Source organism: Panthera pardus, unplaced genomic scaffold, assembly GCF_024362965.1.
Source record: "Panthera pardus isolate Hobbes unplaced genomic scaffold, ASM2436296v1 HiC_scaffold_12, whole genome shotgun sequence".
Lineage (NCBI taxonomy): Eukaryota > Metazoa > Chordata > Mammalia > Carnivora > Felidae > Panthera > Panthera pardus.
Genome location: NW_026526677.1, coordinates 107,825,303 through 107,850,469, shown reverse-complemented (window position 1 = coordinate 107,850,469; position 25,167 = coordinate 107,825,303). Strand labels below are relative to the sequence as shown.

At 37.6% G+C, this 25,167-nt stretch overlaps 1 protein-coding gene across 1 annotated transcript in view; it reads left to right on the top strand.

The window, feature by feature from the left end:
- The window catches only part of DDX10 (DEAD-box helicase 10), a 268,337-nt gene that overhangs the window by 43,682 nt on the left and 199,488 nt on the right, over positions 1 to 25,167 (top strand). The window contains exons 10-13 of the mRNA XM_019469241.2: positions 488 to 589; positions 1,762 to 1,849; positions 5,286 to 5,374; positions 8,183 to 8,645. Of these exons, the coding sequence (XP_019324786.1) occupies positions 488 to 589; positions 1,762 to 1,849; positions 5,286 to 5,374; positions 8,183 to 8,645 (742 nt within the window). The remainder of the gene's footprint in view (positions 1 to 487; positions 590 to 1,761; positions 1,850 to 5,285; positions 5,375 to 8,182; positions 8,646 to 25,167) is intronic.

The following is a 25,167-nucleotide window of genomic DNA, read 5'->3' as shown; positions in this document are numbered from 1 at the left end:
GTGAAGGAAGAGAATGGATTGGAGGATAGCTTTTCACTTGAGCAGAGATCCATTTCTTAAAACTATAGCACTGTTTTCTGAAAACAGTGCTATTCCCAAGGTATAAAATCCCCAGAAAGATGATTTGATTCCTTAATACAGTGGGTGCCATGTTCTTACATGACTAATTGTAACCTAATACTCTCGTGGCTTAAATGAGAAATTGCTACAGAGAACTATTTAAGAAATTCCTTTTAATTGATTTGTTTCTTAGGATCTGGCTCTCCTACCTTGGTATAGCCTAAAAGTCACTTGGAATTGTAACTAGTAGTGGAATGTTGAAAAAGATGCTCAGAGCCCTACTTGTCTGTCGTCACAGAAGTGAACAAAATGGCATTCCTAATATTTACTAATTAGGTGAACTTGCTTCTTTGTTACCTGTTTGTCAGACTGTTGAAATGTAAAATGCAGATTGCACTGATGTGGAAGAGATTATTTGTTTGTTTAGGTACAAAGAGGATGGTGAAGCTTTATTAATTTTACTTCCCTCCGAAGAAAAAGGGATGGTGCAGCAGCTTCTCCAGAAGAAAGTGCCTGTGAAGGAAATCAGGTAAGAACTGCTGGGTGTGTTGAAGTTACCGTCAGGAGAACGGAGGTGCAGAATCATCATGCTGAGTTATGTACACTTCATTCCCTCCTCCCTCTCGTCTTCCGCTGTCTGCTTTGTGACTTTTTTTGTTTGCTAGTGTTCTTCTAAACACGTTTTCTGGAAGACTGTTAATGCAGAAAATAAGATGAAATGGAGAACTTGTTAGCTTCAGCAGACATTGATTGTTGAAAAGATTATACATATTGGATAAAATTTGTAGGGTTGTATGTCCTTTTCAGAGGACTCTGCTGTCCATTGAAGATACTCAGATTGTCAGCAGATTTGATCAGGATCGGAGTTTCATCTGCACTGGGGTCCTTGAAACATCCTGGCTTTACTTGGAGGGAAGATTTGGAGGGTGTTTAGATGGGAAGTGGGGCAGGTGGGTTGGGTAAGGGTTTGATGGAACACGACTGAGTTGAAATTGTTGAGGCTAAGTGAAAGTTTTCTACCTTTTGTGTCTTTAATTTTATATATGATTTTATAATTAAAGTAAAAACCACCTCGTCCACCCCCATCTACTACTACCCCAGCTTTGGAGGAGCAGAGTGGTTCGGTTTATAATCAGGGAAAAAAGTGGGATTTATTTTGTGAAACATAGACCCTTGTAAGAATTTCATTCTTTCCTGTAGCTTCCCTTGGTGGAGTTAAGTAGCAATTCTGTTACATTGTGCCTGATTTCCAGATAAGGAGACCATTATTTATATCTTTTGGCTCCTTGCTTATTATTTGAAATTGGCTTTATGATATTTGGCTGAAAATGGAAGTACTTACAACAATGACATTAACTTTCATTTTTTCTATTGCATGGACCGATCTCCTGTTAGAGTATTTTCTAACATTATGGACCTAAGAAGCAACCAGTGATAATTGAATGTTAACCTTAGTATCTTTCACTTAGCATGGGGCATTTAGAGATGATTTCTGATCTTGATCTTTTTCCCCCCCTGCATTATGCAGAATACCTGAGAGTCAGGTTTACGTCTAGTGGAATTTCAGTCTAATCTGGCTCCTAGATGAGAAATAATGTTATAGGTTTAAAAATACTGAGGAAGATAGGAAAATGCTATATACTGTTTTCAGTTTCTAAAATTGAGATGTCTAAGTTTAACCTGTATTTTTTTGTTACAAAGAATTAATCCAGAAAAACTTATAGACGTCCAGAAAAAATTGGAATCATTTTTAGCACAAGATCAAGATTTAAAAGAAAGAGCTCAAAGGGTAAGTCGTTGGTAAATTGGATACCTTAGTTGGAATGGAGCATATAATAAAGTTAGAATTCATCATTTTCTACTACTTTACGTTTCATGGTTATGCTTCAGGTAGTCAAGTGGTGCAATTCACAGATAACCAGAACATTCTTTAACTTTTAAAAAGACTCTGTACCTCGAAGCGTCCGGGTGGCTCAGTCGGTTAAACGTCCAACTCTTGATTTTGGCTCAGGTCGTGATTTCACGGTTTTTAGGATTGATCCCCACATTGGGTTCTGTGCTGGTGGCATGGAGCCTGCTTGGGATTCTCTCTCTCTCTGCCCCTCCCTTGCTCACACTCTCTCTTTTTCTCTCAAAATAAATAAATTAACATTTTTAAAAAACTAAAAAAAAAAAAGTATGTATTTCTTAGAACTGGGAAAATGTCAGCTTTGTGCTTCTTCAGCAAGCTTATTGTAATTTCTTATATTAGCTTAAATTTCTAGAAAGCATAGCACTTTTACTGAATCCTCTTTAAGAATGAAATTTTAATCTATAAATATGACTTAATGTTCCCAAATTACTTTTTTTTGACTTAGAAATCCTCTTGATTAGCAAATACAAAGAATTACCACTTTCAGTTAAACTTACTTTTCAGTTCCTAGAGTGCCTAGCAGTAGATGCTTTAGAAAAGGAAGAAGGGAAGTAATTTTGTGTTGTGCTAACAGCTTCCTAGTCTCTAAACGGACAAATATTTGAATCCCTGTTACAAAGCTCATCCTTTTCGCCACGCTCTTATGTACATGGAGGTTACCAGATCTACATATTATCTCTCTCTCTGCATCTCCCATAACATATCAGCAGTGAGTTAAGAGTGTCAGGATTCAGAGGTTGGATTCTGTGTCAGCAGAGAGATGAAATGAGAGGAAGGAAATAAGAGATGTGGAAAGAGCATCCTAAGTGGATAAGGAGCCTGAGCAGAGAAATGGTCAGTAGTAAGGCTTTTACGTTATGGTTTTGAAACTGGATATTCTTGGGAAAGAAGTTTTATTTAAAGAGCAGATTTTACGTTTCTGGTTAAAAATTAACTTCTGTTATATTTTATCAAGTTAGCCTCGCTCTGCTTAAAATACCATGAGTGATGAAAGCTGGAATTTAAATGCTTACTTTGTGTCAAGTGCTTAGTCATGATGTGACTTTGTTACATGGCAGTTTGATACGTGTTCTTTCTTCATCTTCCCAACAACCCAGGAGGGAGGCAATACTGATGTGACTTTACACAGGAGTAAATAGTAGATGGAGAAAATTAAAAATTGTCCAGGATCGGGGTGCCTGGGTGGCTCAGTCGGTTGAACGTCCGACTTCGGCTCAGGTCATGATCTCGCGGTTCGTGAGTTCAAGCCCCATGTCGGGCTCTGTGCTGTCAGCTCAGAGCCTGGAGCCTGTTTCAGATTCTGTGTCCCCCCCTCTCTCCGCCCCACCCCTGCTTGTTCTCTGTCTTTCAAAAATGAATAAACATAAAAAAAAAAATTAAAAAAAAATATTGTCCAGGATCACATAAGCTGTTAAGTAGCAGACCTGAGACTGATATCCACATTTGACTTTCTTCAGAAATTCCATGATACATCAGGAGGATTATAAGAAAACCAAATACTGAACTGTGCCAAGTTGGATTTCTCTAGTCTCACTTCACCTGAAATCTAATGAAAAAGACCTTTATAGGGGAGATTTTTTTTTTCCTTAATTTTTGGGTATGCAAACATTTGTGTGTGCAGATATCATCTAGCAGACATTGTTTAAATCTTTTAGAAAGTTTGGAAATAGTATGCACATTTAAAACTATTATACATGAATTCTGAGATGTCATGACTTACTGCATACCTAAGAGGTCATTCAATTATGAATCAGGAAATAAGGAACAATGGAAGGATGTTTCACTAGTTTGTGCATACAACAAATGAGCCTTCCAGAACAAAGATTATAGAATGCACATTGAAATAAATGATGTGATTTATTGGGTGTCACGCATGGTTTAGCAGAATGGCTAACTGTATTGCCAGCAGCAGCAAGCTATCTAGTTTCATAGAAGTGATTTTCTAGCCTTTGATTATAATCTGGAGAGAACAAAAACGATAGGCAACCAGGGTGATTTTTTTGTGTGTGTGAACAATTGTAGGGGAAAAATTATCCTTGAACTGGAGCCATTCATTGTTTTTCATGCCTCTGGAGACAGGGAAAATGGTTTGAAGAAAGGATTAGTATAAATTTATAACAAATATGAAGTTCAGGAAATACTGAAATGGGAATTAAATGGACTTACAAAAATTTTAAAATAAGAAACGCTTGCATAGATGTGTTTCATCATCTTTGTTGCCTGACTGTGTTACAGACTGATAAAGGATCAGGATCATGTTTAAATTTTGGTTTATATAGTTCTTGGTCTACAGATACCTTTTTTCTATATAAACACCAAAGAAAAATAACACAAGTTCATGATGACAAATTACTTGAAGTGATAATGTAAAAGGGAAGGCTTTAGGAGTAAACTTCATGTCATGATTTTATTAAGCTTCATTTAAATACAGTAACATTTTATTATGTTAGAAAAGGTATTCTTTTCTAAGAATAAATAAATAAAGAATACCTTTAACTAAATAACTAAATAAATACCTTTAACCAATAACTAAAATAATTATTACTAATAGCTAGTATTTATTGGTATTTACTATATTCCACAAGATACACCCTGGTACTCTAGATCCATTTTCTCGGTTAATTTCTCATAACATTTTAAATAGAAGGTGTTATGATCTCTGATAGATGAGGAAACTGACAGAGACACAAGAGGTTTGAGCAGCTAGTAAGATAAGGAGCTCAGATTGTCATCTGTATCATTACATATCCTACTTTTTCCCCCTGTTAGACTATACTGCAATGGACTGATACTAACTTGTAGAATAGCTTTCTGAGAAGGTGATGCTCTATGTTGAGTTGGCTTTATGAAACCAAATTTAAAGTCTTATCTAATATTACAGTTACAAAAAGGTAGTTTTTTTTTATGTAGAATGGAGATATGCTCAATTATTTTATTAAAATTTTTTTTATTTTAATGTTTACTTTTAAGAGAGAAAGTGAGAGACAGAGAGTGAGCCGGGGGGGGGGGGGGGCGGTGGGGGGATGGGGGGAGGGGGGTGCAGAGAGAGAGTGAGACACAGAATCTGAAGCAGGCTCCAGGCTCTGAGCTGTCAGTATAGAGCCAGACATGGGGCTCAAGCTCAGAGCCATGAGCCGAAGTCATCTGCCCAACTGACTGAACCACCCAGGTGCCCCTATATGCTCACTTATTTTTAAGATATTTCACTACTGTTGAATTTATCCCTTTGGTTAATTTTCTTTTATCTGAGTTTAAATTTATTTTCCGTTTCTGACCATTGTATGTGATACATGTAAACCTCTTACTTTTACAGTGTTTTGTCTCCTATATACGCTCAGTGTATCTGATGAAGGATAAAGAAATATTTGATGTGAGCAAGTTACCTATACCTGAATATGCCCTGTAAGTATTCATATTACACTTTTAGTTGTGAATCCTCAGAGGTAGAGGTCATTTGTCTGCAACCTGGTTCTCTGAGAGTCCTCATTGAAACTGCTCTGCCTTAACTTAAGAGAATCTGTTAAAGATCTGCAGAGAAAAAGATTACGTAAACTAGAAAACTAGGTGAGTGTCTAGTTCTTGTTGTTTAAAGAAGTTTCTTACTTGTAAGTGAAGATTTCTGAAAGTTTCACTGGCAGTTTCCTGTAGTTTCATCTTAAAGGAGGTGGAGAACAATTGGTAAGCGCTGTTTGAAATCTTTAAATGTCTGTAGTCCTCTAACGCTGGCTTGGAACACCATAGACCATTCTTTTTTATGCTTTTGACACAAGTCTCCTTGTCAGTTCTTCCTTTATTTTAGATTGATCCCTATAACTGCTTGCTTATTGCCTGAGTGTTCTTTGTGTCTTGGTGTTTCTTATAGGTACTCAGAGTTACCATGGCAAAATATCCCCGTTTAGTAACTGAGGTTACTATTACATAAAAAAGGAACTGTTGGTTTGTTTTGGCTCAGTATTTGAAGGACTTTTTTCCTAACCTTTTCAGCTATAAAGGAGGAATGCTCATTTTTTCAGTGGGGTTCTACCTGTGGGAAAAACATTGACAGAATTCTATAAAGCACCCTTGAGGTTAATCATAGGTTAAATATCAGCATAAAATTCCTTGTCAGTGATGACACATGTATTTTCAAGGCAAGGTCTGTGTATTTGCCTTGCTCTCCAGGAATTTGAATGTCTTTACCTTTAAATGGAGTCTGATAAAAACTTGTATCTGGGAGAGTTGCTGTTTTCTACTCTTCACATTAGATTGTGAGTTTAGTATAATAGGTAATTTGTCAGTTGTAACATTTTAGAATGATTGAAATTGCTAGATAACAGCATGAGGCTCCTGACTCTCTGTGTAGGTAATTGATGGAAAACTGCACACCATGGATATAACATGTTTTTGTCACTGAGCTGTTTATGTAGCAGTTACTAATTTCACCTTTTCTGAATATGATTCTTGGTTTCAGTTATTAGCTCCCTTTTAGTATTCCATGAAAAAGTTCTGTCGTGGTTTTCTGATTGACTTAGCTGAGCTATTAGTAAACAGGAGAGGCACCGGGCTCTGACACTGCAGGGTCATATTAATGGGACATTTTGTTGCTATAAAAGCCAGTAAACCTCATCTGTTCCCAGTTGACAACCTTTGCTTTTTACTGGTGATGTCTAAGGAAGGCAGAAAGTTAACTTCTGAGCCTAAATTATTGGTATAGTTTAATTTGGTGGTGTTTAGATGTGTAAGTTCCTTGATCTATAAATTCCTTTAGAAGCCCTTTGTTACCTAAAGCAGTGTTATGTGTGCAGGATATAATAAATGTTTTTAGAAATTGTTTTCCTTAGGCAACATGTTTTGAATAGTATGTACAGTTCATTGTGCTCAATGTTAAAAAATTATAGATGTACGTACTCTTACCTTAAAAGGGCTCCAAGTTTTAGTAGCTGAGAAAGACACACAACTATAATTGTAATACACTGAGAGAATGCTCTGATGGATAGGAGTTTATGATCCCACCCTATAGTCTCCATAATAGTAATAATGGGAGGTGCTCAGTAGTGGCTGCCTGTGTGCCAGGCCGTATGTTAAGTACATTGGATCTGTGAACTCATTTCACTCTTAAGACAACCCTAGGATATCAGCACTGATCATGCCGTTTCATAAATGAGAGAACTGAGGTATAGAGGTTCAGTAACATCCTTCAATCACACAGCTGGTGATGACAGTCAGGATTTGAACATCAGCAGTCCCATTTCTGAATCTGTGCTTTCCCACGTACCTCTGAGTTTTCTTGACTCATGTCTCATAGGAAAGAGGCAATGGAGCCATGTCATAATGTTAGCTGTTTATTGTAGCAGGCCCGGTTTCAGGAGTTTATTTCCCATCTGCGAGTAGGAACTTAGGAGCTGATCATAAAGTGAATCTTGATATTAGAAGGAGAAAATAATTTTTCTTTTCTTTTTTGGTCTTGTTTAGAAATCCTTTCTTTTTGGGGTGCTTGGGTGGCTCAATTGGTTAAGTGTCTGACTGGCTCAGGTCATGATCTCACGGTTCATGGGTTCAAGCCCTGCGTCGGGCTCTGTGCTGAATGCTTGCTCAGAGCCTGGAGCCTCTTTTGGATTCTGTGTCTCCTTTTGTCTCTGCCCATCCCCTACTCGTGCTCTGCTTCACTCTCTCTCTCAAAAATAAATAAATGTATTTTTGTAGAAGTGATTATGTCGTAGTAAAAGAGGAGAGGACAGTGGTAATTTGAGTTTGTTCTTTGCAGAGAGCTGTTTTGTCCTTTCTTGACCATGTCTTTTCCAGGTTTAGTATTGACATTTCACAAAGTGTTTTCATATAGTTAGCAAGTCGGATTGTTACAACAGCTGTGAGGTGGGCCTGGTAGGTATCGATATCCTGTATTTGAGGGAGCCGAGGCTGAAAGAAGTAAACTGGAAATAGGCAGATTTAGTACTTGACCTGTTCCCTTGTTTCTGGTTTCATGCTCTTTATGTTATACCTTGTTAACCTCTTAATGAAAAGTGAGGTATCTTCAGTGTTTTCTGATGGGTATTTGGTATTTTTTGGCTTGCCTTTTGGATCATCTAATCTGTCAAGATTGAGTTGTATTTCAGAGGAGTGTTTTTTTAAAAACTCCAAAAATAGATCTCCACTCTTGAGAAACTGTTGCATAATACCATAAGCACACCATCAGTGTGCTGAGATAACTGTTTTCGTTTGTTCATGTTTAAGATCTCTTGGTCTTGCTGTGGCACCTCGGGTAAGATTTCTTCAGAAAATGCAGAAACAACCCCCCAAAGAATTGGTGGTGAGCCAAGATCACAAACAAATTGAGCCAAGGGCTCCCTCCCTCACCAATGATGAAGTAGAAGAATTTAGAGCCTACTTCAATGAGAAAATGTCCATCCTTCAGAAAGGTGGGAAAAGACCAGAAGAGACAGAATACACACCGGGTAAGGGGACTAGTGATGAAGAGGAAGAAGAGAAGGAAGATGAGGAAGAAATGGAAGAGAAACTGGCAAAAGCAAAAGAGTCTTCACTTCAGTCTGTCCCTAGCACTGGGGAGTCCAAGGAAGCCCCTGGGCAGTTCTTAGACAGAGATGAGGACGAGGACGATGGACACGATGCTGATTTCTTTACAGTGAAGCGGCACAATGTGTTTGGGTTGGACCTTAAAGAGAATAAAACACCACAGGTAAGTTTATTCCCACTGGATGGTCTTCTGTTATTTCCCACCACTTCTTACTGTGTGTTGCTTGTGGCCTTTGGGGGGGAACTCTGGGGGCAGGAAGGACTAGGAGAAATGTGTAGAATGACATTCTTTGAAGTGAAGGCTCCCTCTTTCTCCATATTTAAAGATGGAATAAGTGCCAGAGAATTCTCCTTGTTCATAACCTAGGGAACTCTAAGAATGCTGACGAATTTAATCTCATTTGCTGCTCTTCTGAGGCATGTTTTAAAAGTAGCCAGAGCCATGGTTATAACAGTAAGGAAGGCAGGTGATGGGGTTCTATGGTTTATAGCATGACGATCCTTCACTGTGATTATTAACATACTACTTTCTGATTTAAATCATTACAAATATCCCTTACAACAATTTAATCTCCCTAAGCATGGATTTAACTTGTAACGAGACATTTGCTTTGGGGCACCAACGCAGGGTCTTAAATAGAAAGCCAGCACTCCTTTTTAAAGGCCACTTATGAAGGTTTGTTAAAAGTTTCATGTAGATCCTTTGTTCCTCTATAGGTACCTGCTAGGAAAAATAAGAGAGAGAATTCAGATAAAGCATCTGTTTTCTGGAGTGTCTGTAGGTGCGCGGTTAATGTGTTTCTCCTCCCCTTCCTTGGTCCCCTTCTTATTTTGTATGCATTTATTCTTCATCATTTCTTTAAAGTGAATTGAATTAAAAACTGAAGCTGAGCTCTAATTTTTAATAAACTCTAAGACTCACAGTGGAAATTCTAAATTTTGAACTGTGAAACTCAGATGGTGTTTAAGTAACTAAATAAAAATCTTGGAAAGGTAGCAAACATCGTTATTGAGTACTTAATGTATAATTTGGTGTTTTCTGAACATTATCTCATTTGGTCCTTGAATAACCCTGTGAGGTAGGTACTGTCTCATTACACAGGTAAAGGGAAAAAACAACTGGGAGACAGAGACCGTAAGATAGTGACGTGCACTGTTTGTTGCTGGCATACCTGGAAATTGAGCCTAGGTATTCTAATGTTTTTGGTTAAGTACATGGATAATGATCTGGTTTTTGAAGTGTGATTTATTACTCTTTGTTATAGAATTGATACACTTTGTGTTGTATCTGATAAGTCTGTGGTTAACCTAAGGCCACAAAGATTTCCTCCTATGTTTTCCCTGGGAGGTTTTATAGTTTTAGTGCTTAAATTTAGGGCTAAAGTTTATTTTAGCTTAATTTTTGTGTATGGTGTGAGGGAAGGGTTAAGGTTCTTTTATTTCTTTTCTTTTTTCTTTTTTTTTTTTTAATTTGGGGTCTAGTTGAACCAGTATCTTTGTTAAATAGTGCTTTCTCCATTCAGGAACCTTGTCCCCTTTGTCCAGGGTTGACCACGTATATGTAGGTCTCTTTGACTCTTGTCTCTGTTAGCCATCCTTTCTCCAGTAATACCCATCTTGATTAGTTTCATGGTAAATCTCAAATTAGGTAGTACAAGTCTTCGAACTTGATATTTAAAAAAATTTTGTTTTGGTTCTTTTTGGGCCACTGTATTTTCTTATAAGTTTTTGAACCAGCTAGTTAATTGGTACAAAAAAAACCCCCCCTTATGTTATCTTCATTGAGATTTCATTGAAATCTTTAAATCTGTTTGGGGAGAATTGACATCTTGAGTTGTCTGATTCAACAATACAGCATATCTTTCCGTTTATTTAGGCTTTTACTGTGTTTTAGTGTGGTTTTATGATTTTAAGCATGTCTATCTTGCACATTTTTTTGTTAGATTCATCTTTATTTCATAGTTTTCAATACTATTATAAATTATACTGTTAAAATACAAATTTCTAATTCTTTGTTTTCAGTATTTTTGTATGCTAGTCATTCTAAACTGACCCATTAGTTCTAGTGGCTTTATTTTGGGGGATTCTTTGGGATTTTCTCTGTAGATGGTAATGGGGTTTGTGAATAAAGATGGTTTTGTTTCTTCTTTCCAATCTGTGTACCTTTTATTTCGTTTTCTTAATTATATTTTATGTTGAATAGCACTGGTGAGAGTGGCCATCGTTGTTCTTTTCCTCGTCTGTGGGAGGGAAAACATTAGTCTTTTATGATTATACCTGATGTTAGCTTTAAGTTTTGTGTAAATGCTTTTTTCGGGGTGGGAAAGTTCCATTCCATTACTGGCTGGTTTAGTGCGTTTATCAAAATGGATGGTGAAAATTTTGTCACGTGCTTCCCCCCACCCCAGCTATTAAGGTGAATATATACTTGTTCTGTTAACATACTGATTTTTTTAATGTTGAACCAACATTGAATTCCTTTGATAACCTTCACTTAGTCACGATGTGTTTTATCTATTGCATGGTTTTGCTTTCTAATATTTTGTTAAGGATGTTTGTTTCTGTGTTCATGAGGGATATTGGCTTGTTTTCTTCTAATGACTTTGGGACTGTGACACATTTAAAAAACTTTTTATACATTTTGCCATACTATCCTATAGAGAGGTCACAGCCCTTGGCCCTGGCCTTGTATGCCATTGCCCCTTTACTTACTCTAACAATGAATATTACCATGTTTTTACTATTTTGAAAAAGAATCAGTGAGAAATGTCTTACCATTTGAGTTTATCTTTTATTGATTCTATTATTGAACATCATTTATTTCAGTTGTATAATTTCTGTGCTTGTCTTTTTCACTCCTTTTCCTGTGCTGTGATACTGGTCTTTTCTGTTGGTCTCCAAAAGTCCTTAAACATTAGTTGGTGTTCTTGGGTTTTTAAACTTTTTCTATTATCTTCTGTCACACAAAATTGTGTGTTGGCCTGCCTTCCTTACTGGATTCTGAATTCCTTGAAATTAATGTCTTACTGACCAGTATGTACTCAGGGCCTGGTACAGTGTCTAGCTCCTGTTGAATTTCAAAGATGTTCCATGAATGAATGAGTGATGTGCTGAATTTCTTATTCTTTCACTTTGATAATTTTATTTGCTGTGAATTAGATATAATTCATACCTGTGGGGTTTATTTTTAGAAACCTATATTTTGAAACTATAAGATTTTAAAAATATGATTTATCTGATTGGCTTAAAATGATTCAAAAGGTATTGTTTAATTTTCTATAAGCATGAGCATAAATAACTTTCTTTTTTTTACTCATTAAATTATATGCCTGTGTAGGCCAAGCTTTGTAATTTAGGTAGCAAATAAAAGTATCTAATAGTAATGATGTAAAGTTCTAACTTAAGAATACATTTTCATGGTGTACTATAGGAAGTTCTATTTTTAAAATACCTACATGATGTTTTTAAATGAAATAAATTGGAAGTGTATGACATATGCATCAAACGTGAGGAATAGTTTGGGACGGCAGGATTTTGAGAGGCTGGAAAAGGAATGTTTTTCTCTTTCTTCCTGCACATTCCCTAGTGCTGTATACAGCTACAGTTGAAATTACTGGTTCTTTGGGTGAAATAGAAAGGCTTACTGCCTCTTCCCCACCTAATCTTGCCAGCTTTACTTGTTATGTGCCTTAAGGCTTTCAGAGTCAATGTTTACTTGCTCTCAGATTGTTACCATCTTTCTGGTTCTTCATCTTGTTTTTAAGGCATTTTGTTTTGCGTGTGATTTTTGCCTCAGCATTTGCAGTCAGGTTTCTATTTTAGCCTTTGTTCTTGCATGTTATATTTTAGTATTGAGTTGTACTCACTGCAGGCTGCTTTCTTCCTCTATTACCTAATTTTAAGGATAGACCTGATAAAAGAATACCAACCAAACCATACTCACAATGGAAATAATACTATTATTTACACATAAACGCTATATTCCCCTTGGGAGACTTAAGTACTTTTTCCAGACACGGTTGTCTTTGTTCACATATTTTTTGTTGCTCCTGTTTCATAATTGCTGTTAGGGACAACATACCAGACATGTAAGAGAACTGGTTTCATTCCTTCTATCACAGGCTATTCTTTGTCCCGATTATCTTTCTTTCCTTTCTTGCCCCCTTGGAAAGTGGAGGAGATTTGTTGAATCAGTTATAGCTTGGAGCATCGGAGGGGACACATTGGGTTGCAGATGACATGGGATTTGTTTAATAATCATTGTCATTGATAAAATAATTTATTTGGTGTTTTAACATATACCAGATGCTTACAAGTTCTCATTTTGTCCTCGTCACAGGAAAGGCAGATGATGATATTTAAATTTCACAAAGCCTTTTAAATGTCTTTTCCAAAGTTACAGTGGTGGAGTCAGTACTCAGAACCTATCTCTGATGCCAAATCACATTCTCCTGTCCTGTTGCCTACCATATGATTTGCATTTAGTTTACTTGATCTAAATGGGTGATGTCAGCATAACTGATAGCACGTTACATTTCTTTGTGCTACCCATTGTGTGCAGACACGTGGAATACAGAATTGGTACGTTTGCCTCTTTGGATCTGGGCATGAATGGAGAAGAGAGGTGCCGAGTGCAGGTGCAAGCAGTGTCTTCTGGAAGACGGCCCTGTCATAGTCCTTTTCTATTTGACAGGATGAAGGCATTGGCAGAGAAATAGATTTCCTTAGCACTGGGGAGCAAATCAAGAGTGACAGGGAGGTAGAGAGCGTAGTCAGGGTGATCACGCACCAGGGCAGTTAAGAGAAGGTTGGCTGACCTCCTGTCATCGGGAAGAAATCTGTGTTTTGGCTGGTTTTTTTTGGTATTGGCAAGAAAGTTGACTCTAAGGAAACAGTGTTAGGAGTGTGAATATATAATTACAATGATGAATTTGAAAATGATTTTAAAACATTTCTTAAATATAAGAATGAAATCTCTAAGCATATACTTTTGTGTTTCTCATTTTATAATTGTTTAGGGAGGAGACTGATAGGTGGATTCCATTTTTAGCTCAGCATTTGTCCTTTTACAGCTATCTAAACAGTAAACCTAGGTCAGTCTTAAGATTTGAATGATACTCATAGATAAGTCTTTGTTTATAGTAGAATCTATATTACATTTACTTGGAGTCTTACATTTTTGCACAGAAATTCTTGGTGTTGCAAGAACTCGCTGCTGGTAAAACATAGATTAGCTAATATTATTTTTTATAAGTATCCTCTTACAAAAATACCTAAAATTCCGAATCAAGATTCCTATATATGGAAGCTTGGTTTTTCTGCCTCTTGTCTCTGTCTTTTCTGTTTCCTCTTCCTCCTCCTTCTTACTTGTCTTTTTTCCCCTCTTTCTGGGAGCAGTTACTGAGTGCCTACCAGGTGCCAGGGACTGTGCTAGGTACTTAGTGAGTTTTAGAGGCTTATGACTTGAGTTAATGCAGCTGATTATTAAACTAGAATTTCAGTAGAGAATCCCAGCTTTCTCTTCCTTTATTCATTCATGCAACCAAATGTTTTAAAGCTCTCATATTGGCACTTGGGGGAGAAGATGGCCCCAGGGGCAATTGTACCTTAAATAACAGATAGGTGTTAATATGAGCTGGTAAAGCACTCTCAGCAAAGAGTACAGAGTGAGAAAAACCATGCCACAAGAAAGTATGTGTTTAGTTTGGGAAACTATTTCTGGCATGATGTTCTGTAGTTAAACTTTCTGAACCTTAGTGTGTGTCTGTAAAATGGGCCCAATAACAGTGTCTACTTTGCAGAGTTATGATTAGAAATAGAAAGCACCCAGCACAGTTGTGTATGTAGAAGAAGAGTGTGAACATTAGCTATGATTTCCAGCTGATAAAGTATAGTAGGAATGTACAGATAAGGGCGTGATACAGTTTTGCCAGTGCCATGGCCAGGCAGTGTCTGAGGGAGTTGCTGGGGAAAATAAGGCCTTTGTCTGAATCAGGACCAGTTGTAGAAAGAAAAAGTGATGCACTTCATTTACTTCAGGTGTTATTTTAGGAAACCAGTTTGCTTTTATGATTATAGCCTAGTGGATAGAGCATTTTTAACATTCTCAGTCTTGTGCATTGATCTGGACAGTGCTAAACCCTACGCTAATATCACAGGTGCAGTCAACATCACAGCCAAATATTTATGGAGAGTTTATAATTTGATATAATCAGACTATATTAGGCAGTGCCTCGTAGAAATGGATTTATTGCTTATAAATAGAACTAAAAGTGGTTTAACAGTAGGTATTTCATGTGTAATCATTAAATAAAATTATTGCATTAATTTCCTGGGTGGAGTTCTCTGTCCAGTTACCTGGCAGTAGTCTTGTGGATATCAGTGTTGTGCAGTGTATTTCTAGAAGATACTATGTAGGCGATATTGGGATATGGATTTTACTTATATTTAAAGAATGCTGATTTAAATGGACATTAGAGGAAGTATTGTCGTTGTTTGGGGAATGATTGGGCATGCTGATGAACTGTTGCAGGAGAGTGCTGGTTTAGCTGTTTTTTATCCCCATAATTATTTGATTTAACATGGGAATGAACTATGGTAGCTTATTTCCTGAAATTTCTTGCAGACAACTCAGTTTTTGTAAAAGAAATGTCAGGAAGTGATGAGTATCTATTAGTTTTCTGTAATCTGTCATGCACTTTGATTATCGTGTATCATATACTAAACTCTTACCACAGTCTTATGCAGTATTGCCCCCATTTTGCAGGTTAAGAAACAGAGACTTTGAAAGGGTCAATTGCTTGCCCAGTGTTGCAGAATTAGTGAAGTGGCATAACTGGAATTTGTACCTATGCCCACCTGACACAAGCCTCAGTGTAATTGTGCTTTGTTTTGATTCTTGGCAGTTCTACATTTAGGAGTTTCTTTTAGAGTTCATTTTTACTGCCTACTAGCACTGCAGCTGTTCTTCTGCAGCCCATTACTGCCTCAGACTTGGCTTGGATAAGCCTCCTAATTGGTCCCCACTGTTTTCCCATCATCTTCCTGCAGACCTCAGTCAGGTTAGTATTTTTTTTCATGTGGTTAGCCTTCCATGCTTCCCTTAAGTTCATCCTTTCAACTGGGCTTCCTAAACTTGCCATGCCCCCCTCCCCCCTTCCCCCTGCCTCCCTGCCCCCCTGCCCCCCTGCCCCACTGCACCACCAGCCCATTCTTTCCTGTGTGAGTTTCCACTCACACTGAAGACTCTGACCACTCCAGCATTTCACATCTTAGCTACTCTTCTAGATTCATTGCTGATCATGCCTCTTCTTGAAGCGTGCCTTTACTTCTTGTCATGGACATCTGGATTCTGATTGTCTGGTTAACTAGTCTTTCTTTTTTTGGCATTTCATAATATACCTCCATGAATGTCCTAATTTCTATTCTGTACTGGGTGACCACTGAGGTTGCCATAACCTATGTGTGCAGGGGTCTTATATAACGCTTAGTCGAATGAGACAGAAGGGAGAGCTCTTTAAAACCTGAGAGTCAAGATTACTGTACCCTCACTTTTGATACCATGAAGTGGAACAGTGGTGGGATGACCTTCATTGTTGAGTAGTCTAGATAGAGTTGGTATATGTGTCTCTTGGCTTCCTACAGGTGCTTTTTCTTTGTCTTATTTCCTGTTTTTAATTCTTTAATTGCAATTCAAACTTCATTCCAATTCAAAAGGAATAGTTATTGTGTGACTTGAAAGTGAGATGTACATACTGAATTATATATGTAAATACATATTTCCTTCCTTCCCTATTTGAGTTTTTTATGCATATGATTTCCTGAAGATGTAAATCGACAATGGAAAGCTAAAAGCTTTTGGCTTGATGTTTATTCTTTCACATGCGGAATCATTATTGTATCAAAATATTTTGACTTTTCCCTTCATTTCCTGCTTTTATACATCCTCAGTGTTTAAAGCATCTGCTGGCTACTGAATTTTCTAGTGAATTAATTTTATAGCCTAATTTTTAGAAACTTTATTTAATCAAGATATGTTTATCTTTGCTTTAAAGTGAAGGTAATGAAAGAAATGTGAAATAGGGCAGGCTATTTAAAAAAATTTTTGTTTTAATGTTTTTATTTATTTTTGAAGGGAGAGAGACACAGCATGATCAGAGAGAGAAGGAGACATAGAATTTGAAGCAGGCTCCAGGCTCTAAGCTGTCAGCACAGAGCCCGATGCAGGGCTTGAACTCACGAACTGTGAGATCATGACCTGAGCCAGAGTAGGACACTTAACCGATTGAGCCACCCAGGCACCCCTAGGACAGGTTATTTTTAAGGGCCGTGTAAGTTGCCCTTGAGCTTGATTGTTAGGATAATCAGAAATAAGGAGCTTTTCAGTCATCAATACGTGCTTGTTTATATTTATAGCTCCAACAAATATAACTGAAGAGAATTTAGGCTAATATGGCAGGTACTCTGGTTATGAACAGGTTTCCAAATGCTGTTTGTAAGACCCTTTGTTCTTAAAGTCATAGTAATCAATATATGCCTACCTCCCTAAAGCTTTTTAACAGGAGGGCTGTGTTTGTGGAGGCACTGGATTGTACTCAACATACTATTCACCTCGCAAATTTGTTGGAACAGATTTCCGTTTTGCTTCGTTCTGTTCAATGTATGTTTTTGGAACAGCTTCAAAGGTACATGACAAATCTTAAGTCCAAGGCAGCAGCTGAAACAGTGCCATTTATTGGTGACAGGCAGAGTTAAATCACGTTTGCTTTGATGTGAAGCTTTGCCATGAAAGTTTGCATTTCAGGTGAAATAGAGGCTTATTAAATGAACGCTTCATGGGTCTTTTAGGAAAAACTCACTCACCGAATACTTAATGAACACCTAGTAAGCACCAGGTGTTGACAACATTAATAACATTCCTTGTCCTCATGGAGCTTCAATTGTAGTGGGGGAAGCTGCACAAAAAAATAAGTGCGTGTGTTGTGGGAAAAATGAAGCGGAGTAAGGGGGAGGCAGGGTTGGGGTGTGTGTGGAGTATTGCAGTTGAACATGTAATACCCAGAGGCCCCTCCCCGGGAGTACGTAGGGCACTCTTCTGCTATTGCTGGCTTAAGACCTTGATTGGTTTTTAAGCCCTGAAAATGTTGTTGTGCTCCCTCCATCCATGTGTAATTTGAAAGAAAAGTTGTACTAAATTTTAAAGCAGTGGAAGTCCTTAAGTTCTGATTTTTTCCATGTTGACTAGTTTATTGCTTTTGTTGAAATATATTATTTCATACACATCTTCAAGTACTCCAGCTTGGCTGGTGCCCTGAGCATGTGTGTAATTTGCTGGTTGGTTAATGGAGCCTGGGAGCTAGACTGGGTAAAGGGACTGTAAAGAGAATTCAGACCCTCTGGGAGCCCATGCTAGCAAGTTAATTGGCCAGAGCCAGTGACACTTCAGTAAAGTTCAGTGGGAACACGGATGCCTGTATGTTAAGAAAGGCCAGTTTTTTTCAGTGACAGTAAAATCTAAGTATAAACTGTATGTAGTTGACATTAGAAACCAAAACCAAAAGAGTCAGCCTTTTTACCAGCAAAATGAGTTTATTCAGGAATTTATTCAGATTATTGCAACTCAGGATAAACTATGATGAAGCGTAGGCAAATCCAGAGAGCAGGGGAGAGGGAAAGGAGGAAGCTGGGAGGGGCTGCTTTGAAGAGTTTCCAGGTGATGCTGGCTTCTCATTGGCCGAGTGTGTTGGTTTCTCATTGGCTGGGCTGTTGCTGGGCCAGGAGAACTTCTTCCTTCTTCCTGATTGGACATGTAAAATCAGCTTCCTCTGGTTGGGGGTGTGATTGGTGATGCTGGAGTGCTCCCCTTTCAGGGCTCCCTGACTCCTGTTCACAGCACTTCTGAGAGTGAGGTTGTCCTACCGACTTCATGATGGCTTACATTTTAAAAGTTTTCAGGGCACTGCTTCCCAAGCTATGTTTTCTCAAGGACTAGGCCTTTAATTTCCAATTCATCATACAATAATAATTTTACAAAACATTAAAGAAAAACTACTAGAGTAAGACGCATCTCTCTTTGTTTTCTGGCTGTAGTTCTACCATTTTTGCTGCCTTTTCTTTGGGTTGGATTGTTTTAATTTTGGAGCGTAGAGTATCCTGGTGTTTTTTTCTTTTTCTCCACCTTGTTGGAAAAGCTGTTTATACGGTCATCATAGAATGCTGTGGGGATATTTGTGTATGTGTGTAATGAATGATGCTTAGTGAATGGAACATAGAATTTGCCATTTAGAAAATTGTGCCGTTTCTCTTTAACCCTTCCCTGCCTTTTGGGTCCTTTTTGATGAGTGGAATTTGATCCTGTGAGGGACACTGCCACACCTGCAGTGTGAGGGTTCCTCAACCCTCTTTGGTGCTCAGTTCCCTGTTTAAATTGTGCGCTTACCCCTTCAAGGAAGGAAGGAAGGTTGAGAGGAAGAACCGGTAAGTAGGTTTTTGGTAGGCGCATTGACTGTAAAAGGAATGTGTAGCCAGATGAATCTCCTTGAGGGCAGGTTGCACTTTTTGCTTGTTGTTGCACCGTCTGCAGCATCTTTCATACGGCAGGCACCTAGCACTTGTTGGTAGTTTAGGGTCATTTTCTTTCAGTGAGTCTCTCCTGCTGCATTCATCAACAGCACTTTCATCCCTAGTATCAAAATAAAGCAATAATATAGCTAGCTCTTCCTGAGTAAGTCATGATTGGAATCATCTACAATGAAGTTTTAGTAAATTGAATTTTGAAATTTTTATTTATTTTTAAAGTCAGGAGTGTTTGTTATAGGACAGAAAGTTTATCTCTGTTAAGCTAGTAACAGATCATCAATCTCTGGACATTGCTACTCCCGGAAGGCTGTTGCTATTTTTGGTTGTTTTCCTTTCTTTTCTTTTTGTTGCTTGCCTGCTGGCTGTTAGAATTAAGGTGACAGACGGTCCTGATACAGTGTTGGACAGAGAATCTGCTGGTTTTTGTTTGGCATTATAAATGATTGAAAACAGACTGACATTTTGTTACAGGTTAATAAAGCCAACACAGTAGTGATTATTACAGTGCATTAATTTTAAGCTCTAGAAACAAGTGCCTTAGTAAATGTTCCTGGAATATATGAAGAAAATCCTAAGCGTTTGGCACACGTAAGATAGGCATCACATATTGCAACTTTTCGGAGAGCACTTAAAGGATGCCGCTCCTGTTTTCATGGATAATCTTTCTTGATGGAATTTTCATTACTGTTGGTCAGCTTCCTCCCCTTCCCTCACATTGGTGGAGCAAATGAATCACTTAATTTCTTAGTAGCAGTTACTATAAAGCCTACTTCCAAATAATTTCTAAGTTTGTTTTAAATTAAAAAGGCATATTTCCTGTTATATCTTTTGAGTATTTATGATTAGAATAATTCTGCCACCTGCACATATTTTCATATCTGCTGGTTTTTGTTATGGAGAGCAACAGAGTAGAGGAATGCTTTCTTCCTTGCTATGATTCCTAATTTTGGAAGGTACATTAATTTCAGAATGTTTGATATGGGAAATAGTTACAAAGTTCAAAACACTTAGTAAGAACTTGCTAGATAATGTTCTCTCCTGTGGTTTGGTTCAGCATTGTTTTATTTCCTTTGCATCTCCTGATCTATGGAGACTTTTTTCTAGCTGCTGACAACATGTCCATAAAGTAGAACTTTACACATCAAAGACTAGGTAAAGTTCTGTTAGGCTATCTCTACTCCCCACCCACATCTTCTGAGAATGACTTTTTTTTTTTTTTTTTTTTTTTTTTTTTTTAAGAAATCTGAAAAGCTGGCTTTTAGTGACTCTTATTTCTCCTTAGTATTTTCTATTAAGCGTTGTTAGTTGACTCAATTTGAAGCACACTTAGTAATGTGTGTTAATAACTATTGATCCATTTCATTTAATACCTTGAACTAAGTATTGTTTTTTTAATGGGCATTTTTAGAAATAATACTCTATTTTTAACTTTTTCCCTTCCATGAAAAGGAGGGAGAAAGTATTTTATTGCCAAAAAATATGCTATCAGGCAGGCTTCAGGACACTATTTGGTTTCCAGCCTGAATACTAATACCATTTAGCCAACCAGATTTATAATGGGTTTATAATTATAGGATTAGATACGGGGTAGTGGGTTAATTCTCCTCTCTCCCTTTCCCCACCTCCCATTAACTAGCTCTCTTATGTGGTGGAAATTACAGATTCGTTTGGCTCTTATTTACTGAAGAGAGAAAAACAAGTTATTTCTAGGTTTCAAGAACTGTGGAGAGTCTGAAATGCCACTCTACTTGCAGATTAACAAGTAAGCTTGCCACATTTTGATTTATGTTGCTAGACAATTCATGGCACAGTCAGCTGTAGGAGCTTCAAGTTTGCTTTGGTTTTCTTGCTTTTAAATTCCATAGGGACCATGTGCATGTGGTGCCAGCTGAGTGCCATCCACAGAGTAGGTTTGTGTGAGAGCTAAGGAACTTCCGTCTTGGAAGAGGGCCGCTAGCAAACCTGCCTAGCCTTTGCCCACAGGAAACACTACTTTTATTAACCTGTCCTGGAACGAATCTGTTCACTGCCCTTGAGGGAAATATTGTTTTTATCTTCTAAGGCTGTCTGCTCTGTTGACATCCTTGAAAAGATAATCTGGAAGAGTAATGGATAGAAGATGGGCAGACACATGAGAGACCCATGGATGGTTGTCTCCTAAAGCTAGATAGCAGCAAAAAGTCAGAACTGTTTCTATCTGTCTTTTTGTTGTGGTCTGCTTTTCCCCAGTGCGAATGTAGAAAAACTACTCCCATTTAAATAATCAACATGAATTCCAGAGACACATAGATTCCTCCTTGTGAAAACTGTTAATTTTGTTTGATAAGGCCCTAAAATAGTGGGGAGTTACTTTTGCTGAAACTGAGTCAGTGCTCCAAAGTGTGCTTCCTCAGCAACCTGTGCTTACCACTGTCATACCACTGAACACTCTGCACTGTCATATTGTTTGTTTTTCCCACCTTACCATGTACCTTTAAGGAGGCAGAGAATGTATATCACTCATTTTTGTATCTGATCCATCAGGATTGCCTCTCACTACGATAGGTTCTCAGTAATTGTTGAATGAAATGAGTGAATGATAAGTAAATGAGTAGAACTTTTTAAATTCAAATCTAGTTGGCCTTTTGTCAGTTTATTCAGGTTCCTTACCCCAATTTGAGACTGTACCGTTTAATAGAAAAATGTGCTTGGAACATAAGTGGCCAGAAAATGGTTGTTGGCCAATTGGGTTAATTTTAGATAGGACCCTTGTATTGGAATTCAGAAACTGGGTTAGATAACAGTAAATATCTTGTGTGAAATCTTCCCTAAACCTCTCTTAACCATCCATCATCCTTTTCTCTTCATATTGGTTGTTTTGATCTCTGGATCTGCTTTCTTGATGTGGTCCTCTGTCTTCTCTAGTGGAAAAAATAAGTGAAATATTGGCCACCCACCTTCTTCTAAAGATGGTTGAGGAAGTCTTTAGAAAAACTAACTTCTTTTAAGGTGTCATAATTCTCAAGTATTTTTACATAGTGCATAGGTTACTTTAAAGTTTTGCTTAGTATTGACCCTTTATGAAATTGAATTGTATCTAAATGTGCTAGATCTCATTCTCTTTTCATACACATTGCCTTAGAAGGTATTAGTGTGCTCCATTAGTCTGAAAGCTCTCTACTGTAAGTGGAATGGCCCTGTGGTGTCACTGAGTAATTAGTCTCGCAGGCAGACTTTGAGACCAAGTGCAGTTTGCTTTTTGTTTAAAAGGCCAGTGTTGAAGCCCCTTTCCTTAGACACAGAGCAAGCCCCCACCTTCATTTCCATCTTATAGCACGAGCCACTTTACATATTCTGTTCTTTAGAGTTCGCGTTTCTTGTAATTGAAAACATCCTTAAATACTCAATAGCTTTTAAAATATTGTTATTTAAAATACTCCTTTATCCTAAAAATGTAATAAAATATTTTGTAAAGAAAAACTGACTTCTTACATTGAACCACTAGTAATTTATTTTACAGTGTGTTCACTTGTAGCGATCAGTTTGATCCTAACGTTATCCCATCAAAAGCTTGTTTCGTGTCTAAATGTGTATATGGTTCTGTGTAGACTTGATGAGTCTCTTCCCTCTAGTTGTGTACTTATTCAGCTGCAGATGGAGGCAGAAGCAAATGGAAGCAGTCTTCCTGTCTCTCACAGGAAGCACACAGCACACAGCACACAGCCTCCTCCACAGGGAGGCCCCTCAGGTTCTCTTGTCCCCACACTCAAGAAGCTTGCAGAAGCATTCTAAAAGCTGCTAGGTAGTAGTTGTGCTATCTCCTGAGTCATATGAGTAAGCATGATAATCAAAATTATCTAATTCTTTTCTACCAGAAATGAAAGAATTGTTTTGGCAGATCTGTGTGTTCACATTTGTGTTGGCTTTATATGTTCTTACCATGAGTATATTTTGTAGTATAGAGAAGAAAAATGATTCTTAAGCTTTTTCAAATTTGGATCTACAACTACTTTATACTTAATTATATTGTCATTTATATCATTAATTTGAATGGCTTTAGATAGTTTTATAGAAATTCCTCAGATCAGAAGTTGAGGGCAAGAGTAGTTTCATCACAGTTGGGAAGCTTTTTTCCAGTAGCATTCATTTGTTGACTTGTTGCACATTGTGTGAAATGTAAAGCCTTAGCAGATGCCACGGAATGATTGTTTGATGAGGCTATTTATGTCTCTGGTTTTCTCAGGTTGAAAGACCCTGCTGGACTACTTTGAACATAAGCTTCTTTCTTACTCTATTGAGATCTCTGTAAAAACGCCCGTAGAAACTTCAGGGACTCATTTATTCCTACTTTCACTGAAGCAGTTTATAGTACCCAGACTCAAAACCTACTGAGGAAAGAATGAAGATACTAAGCCTTTAAGCATCTGGGCTAGCCTGAGCATTTGGGATTGTGTCTGTTGACTTTAAATATTCTCTGCCATGTTTTCCCTCCTATAGTTAATCAAGTTTTTTTTTTTAATTTACATGATATGGACATGATACTGTACCAAATATGAATAACAGTTAGACTTGTCAGCCCTCAAGAAAGTTATATGGTTGAGGAGACAGGATATTGATATGGAAGCATTTGGTGAAATAACGATAGAAGTATAAGAAAATAATATAAATTGTTGAACTGTAGTAATAGAATGGTTTGAATTAGAACTAGAACTTTGGGCTTGAGTTCAGGGATCTTCCTGGAGTAGGTGGGACTTGATGAGTGTTGAAGGTTGCATCGGATTTGGTAGTTGGACTAAGGAGGGTAAAAGTATGAACAGATGGGGGAGCAGTAGTTGTGGTCTTTCACTTTTGGAATAATAGGAGAGCTCTGCAGGACGTGGTGAGGAGTAGTGAAGCAAGCGAAAGATAATATCTATTGATACGTTTTCATATTATCCAAGTTTATTACTGTGACCACTTATTTCAGCTTAAATATAAATCTGATCATAGTATCAAGTAAAGGAAACTTGGTACAGATTCATCTTAAAATATGACTTCTAGAAGTGAGAGTCCTTTTAAAAAATTGTAGAATACTTATCACTGAAAATATAATTGACATGGTATGTTATGTTAGTTTCAAGTGTACAACATATTGATTCAACCATTCGAGACATTACTAACTGCTCACTACAGTGTGTGTTGTCACCATCTGTCAATATTATTGACTATATTTCCTATGCTTTACTTCTCATCTCTGTGACTTATTTATTTTATAACTGGAATTTTGTACCTCTTAATCCCCTCATTTATTGCAACCATCCCCCACATCCCCCCCCTTGCAATCATCAGTTTGTTCATTGTGTTTAAGAGTCTGTTTGTTCTTTTGTTTTTTTAGATTATACACATAAGTGAAATCATTTGGTATTTGTTTTCTCTGACTTACTTCACTTAGCATAATACCTTCTGGGTCTATCCATGTTGTCACAGATGGCAAGATTCCATTCTTTTTTATGGATGAATAATATTCCACTGTGTGTGTGTGTGTGTGTGTGTGTGTGTGTGTGTGTGTGTGTGTGTGTATCTACCACATTTTCTTTATTCATCTGTTGATGGACACTTGGGTTGCTTTCATATCTTGGCTATTGTATAATGCTGCAGTACATACAGGGGTGCGTATATCTTTTTGAATTAGTGTTTTCATTTTCTTTGGGCAAATAGCCAGTAGTGGAATTATTTGATCATATGGAGTTTCTGTTTTTAATTTTTTGAGGAAGCTCAGTACCGTTTTCCACGGTGGCTGCACCAGTTTACATTCCCACCAACAGTGCACCAGGGTTCCCTTTTCTCCGCATTCTTTTGAACACTTATTTCTTTTTGATACTAGGTATTCTGATGGGTGTGAGGTGATACCTCTCTATGGTTTTGATTTGCATTTGCCTGGTGATGACTGATGTTGAGTATCTTTTCATGGGTCTGTTGTCCATCTGTATGTTTTCTTTAGAAAAATTTCTGTTCATTGGATTGTGTTCTGGTTTTTTTGGTGTTGAGTTGTAGAAGATCTTTATTTTGGGTATTAAGTCCTTACCACATTTATCATTTGTAGATAGTCCCTTTCATTCCGTAGGCTGCCTCTTTGTTGATTGTTTCCT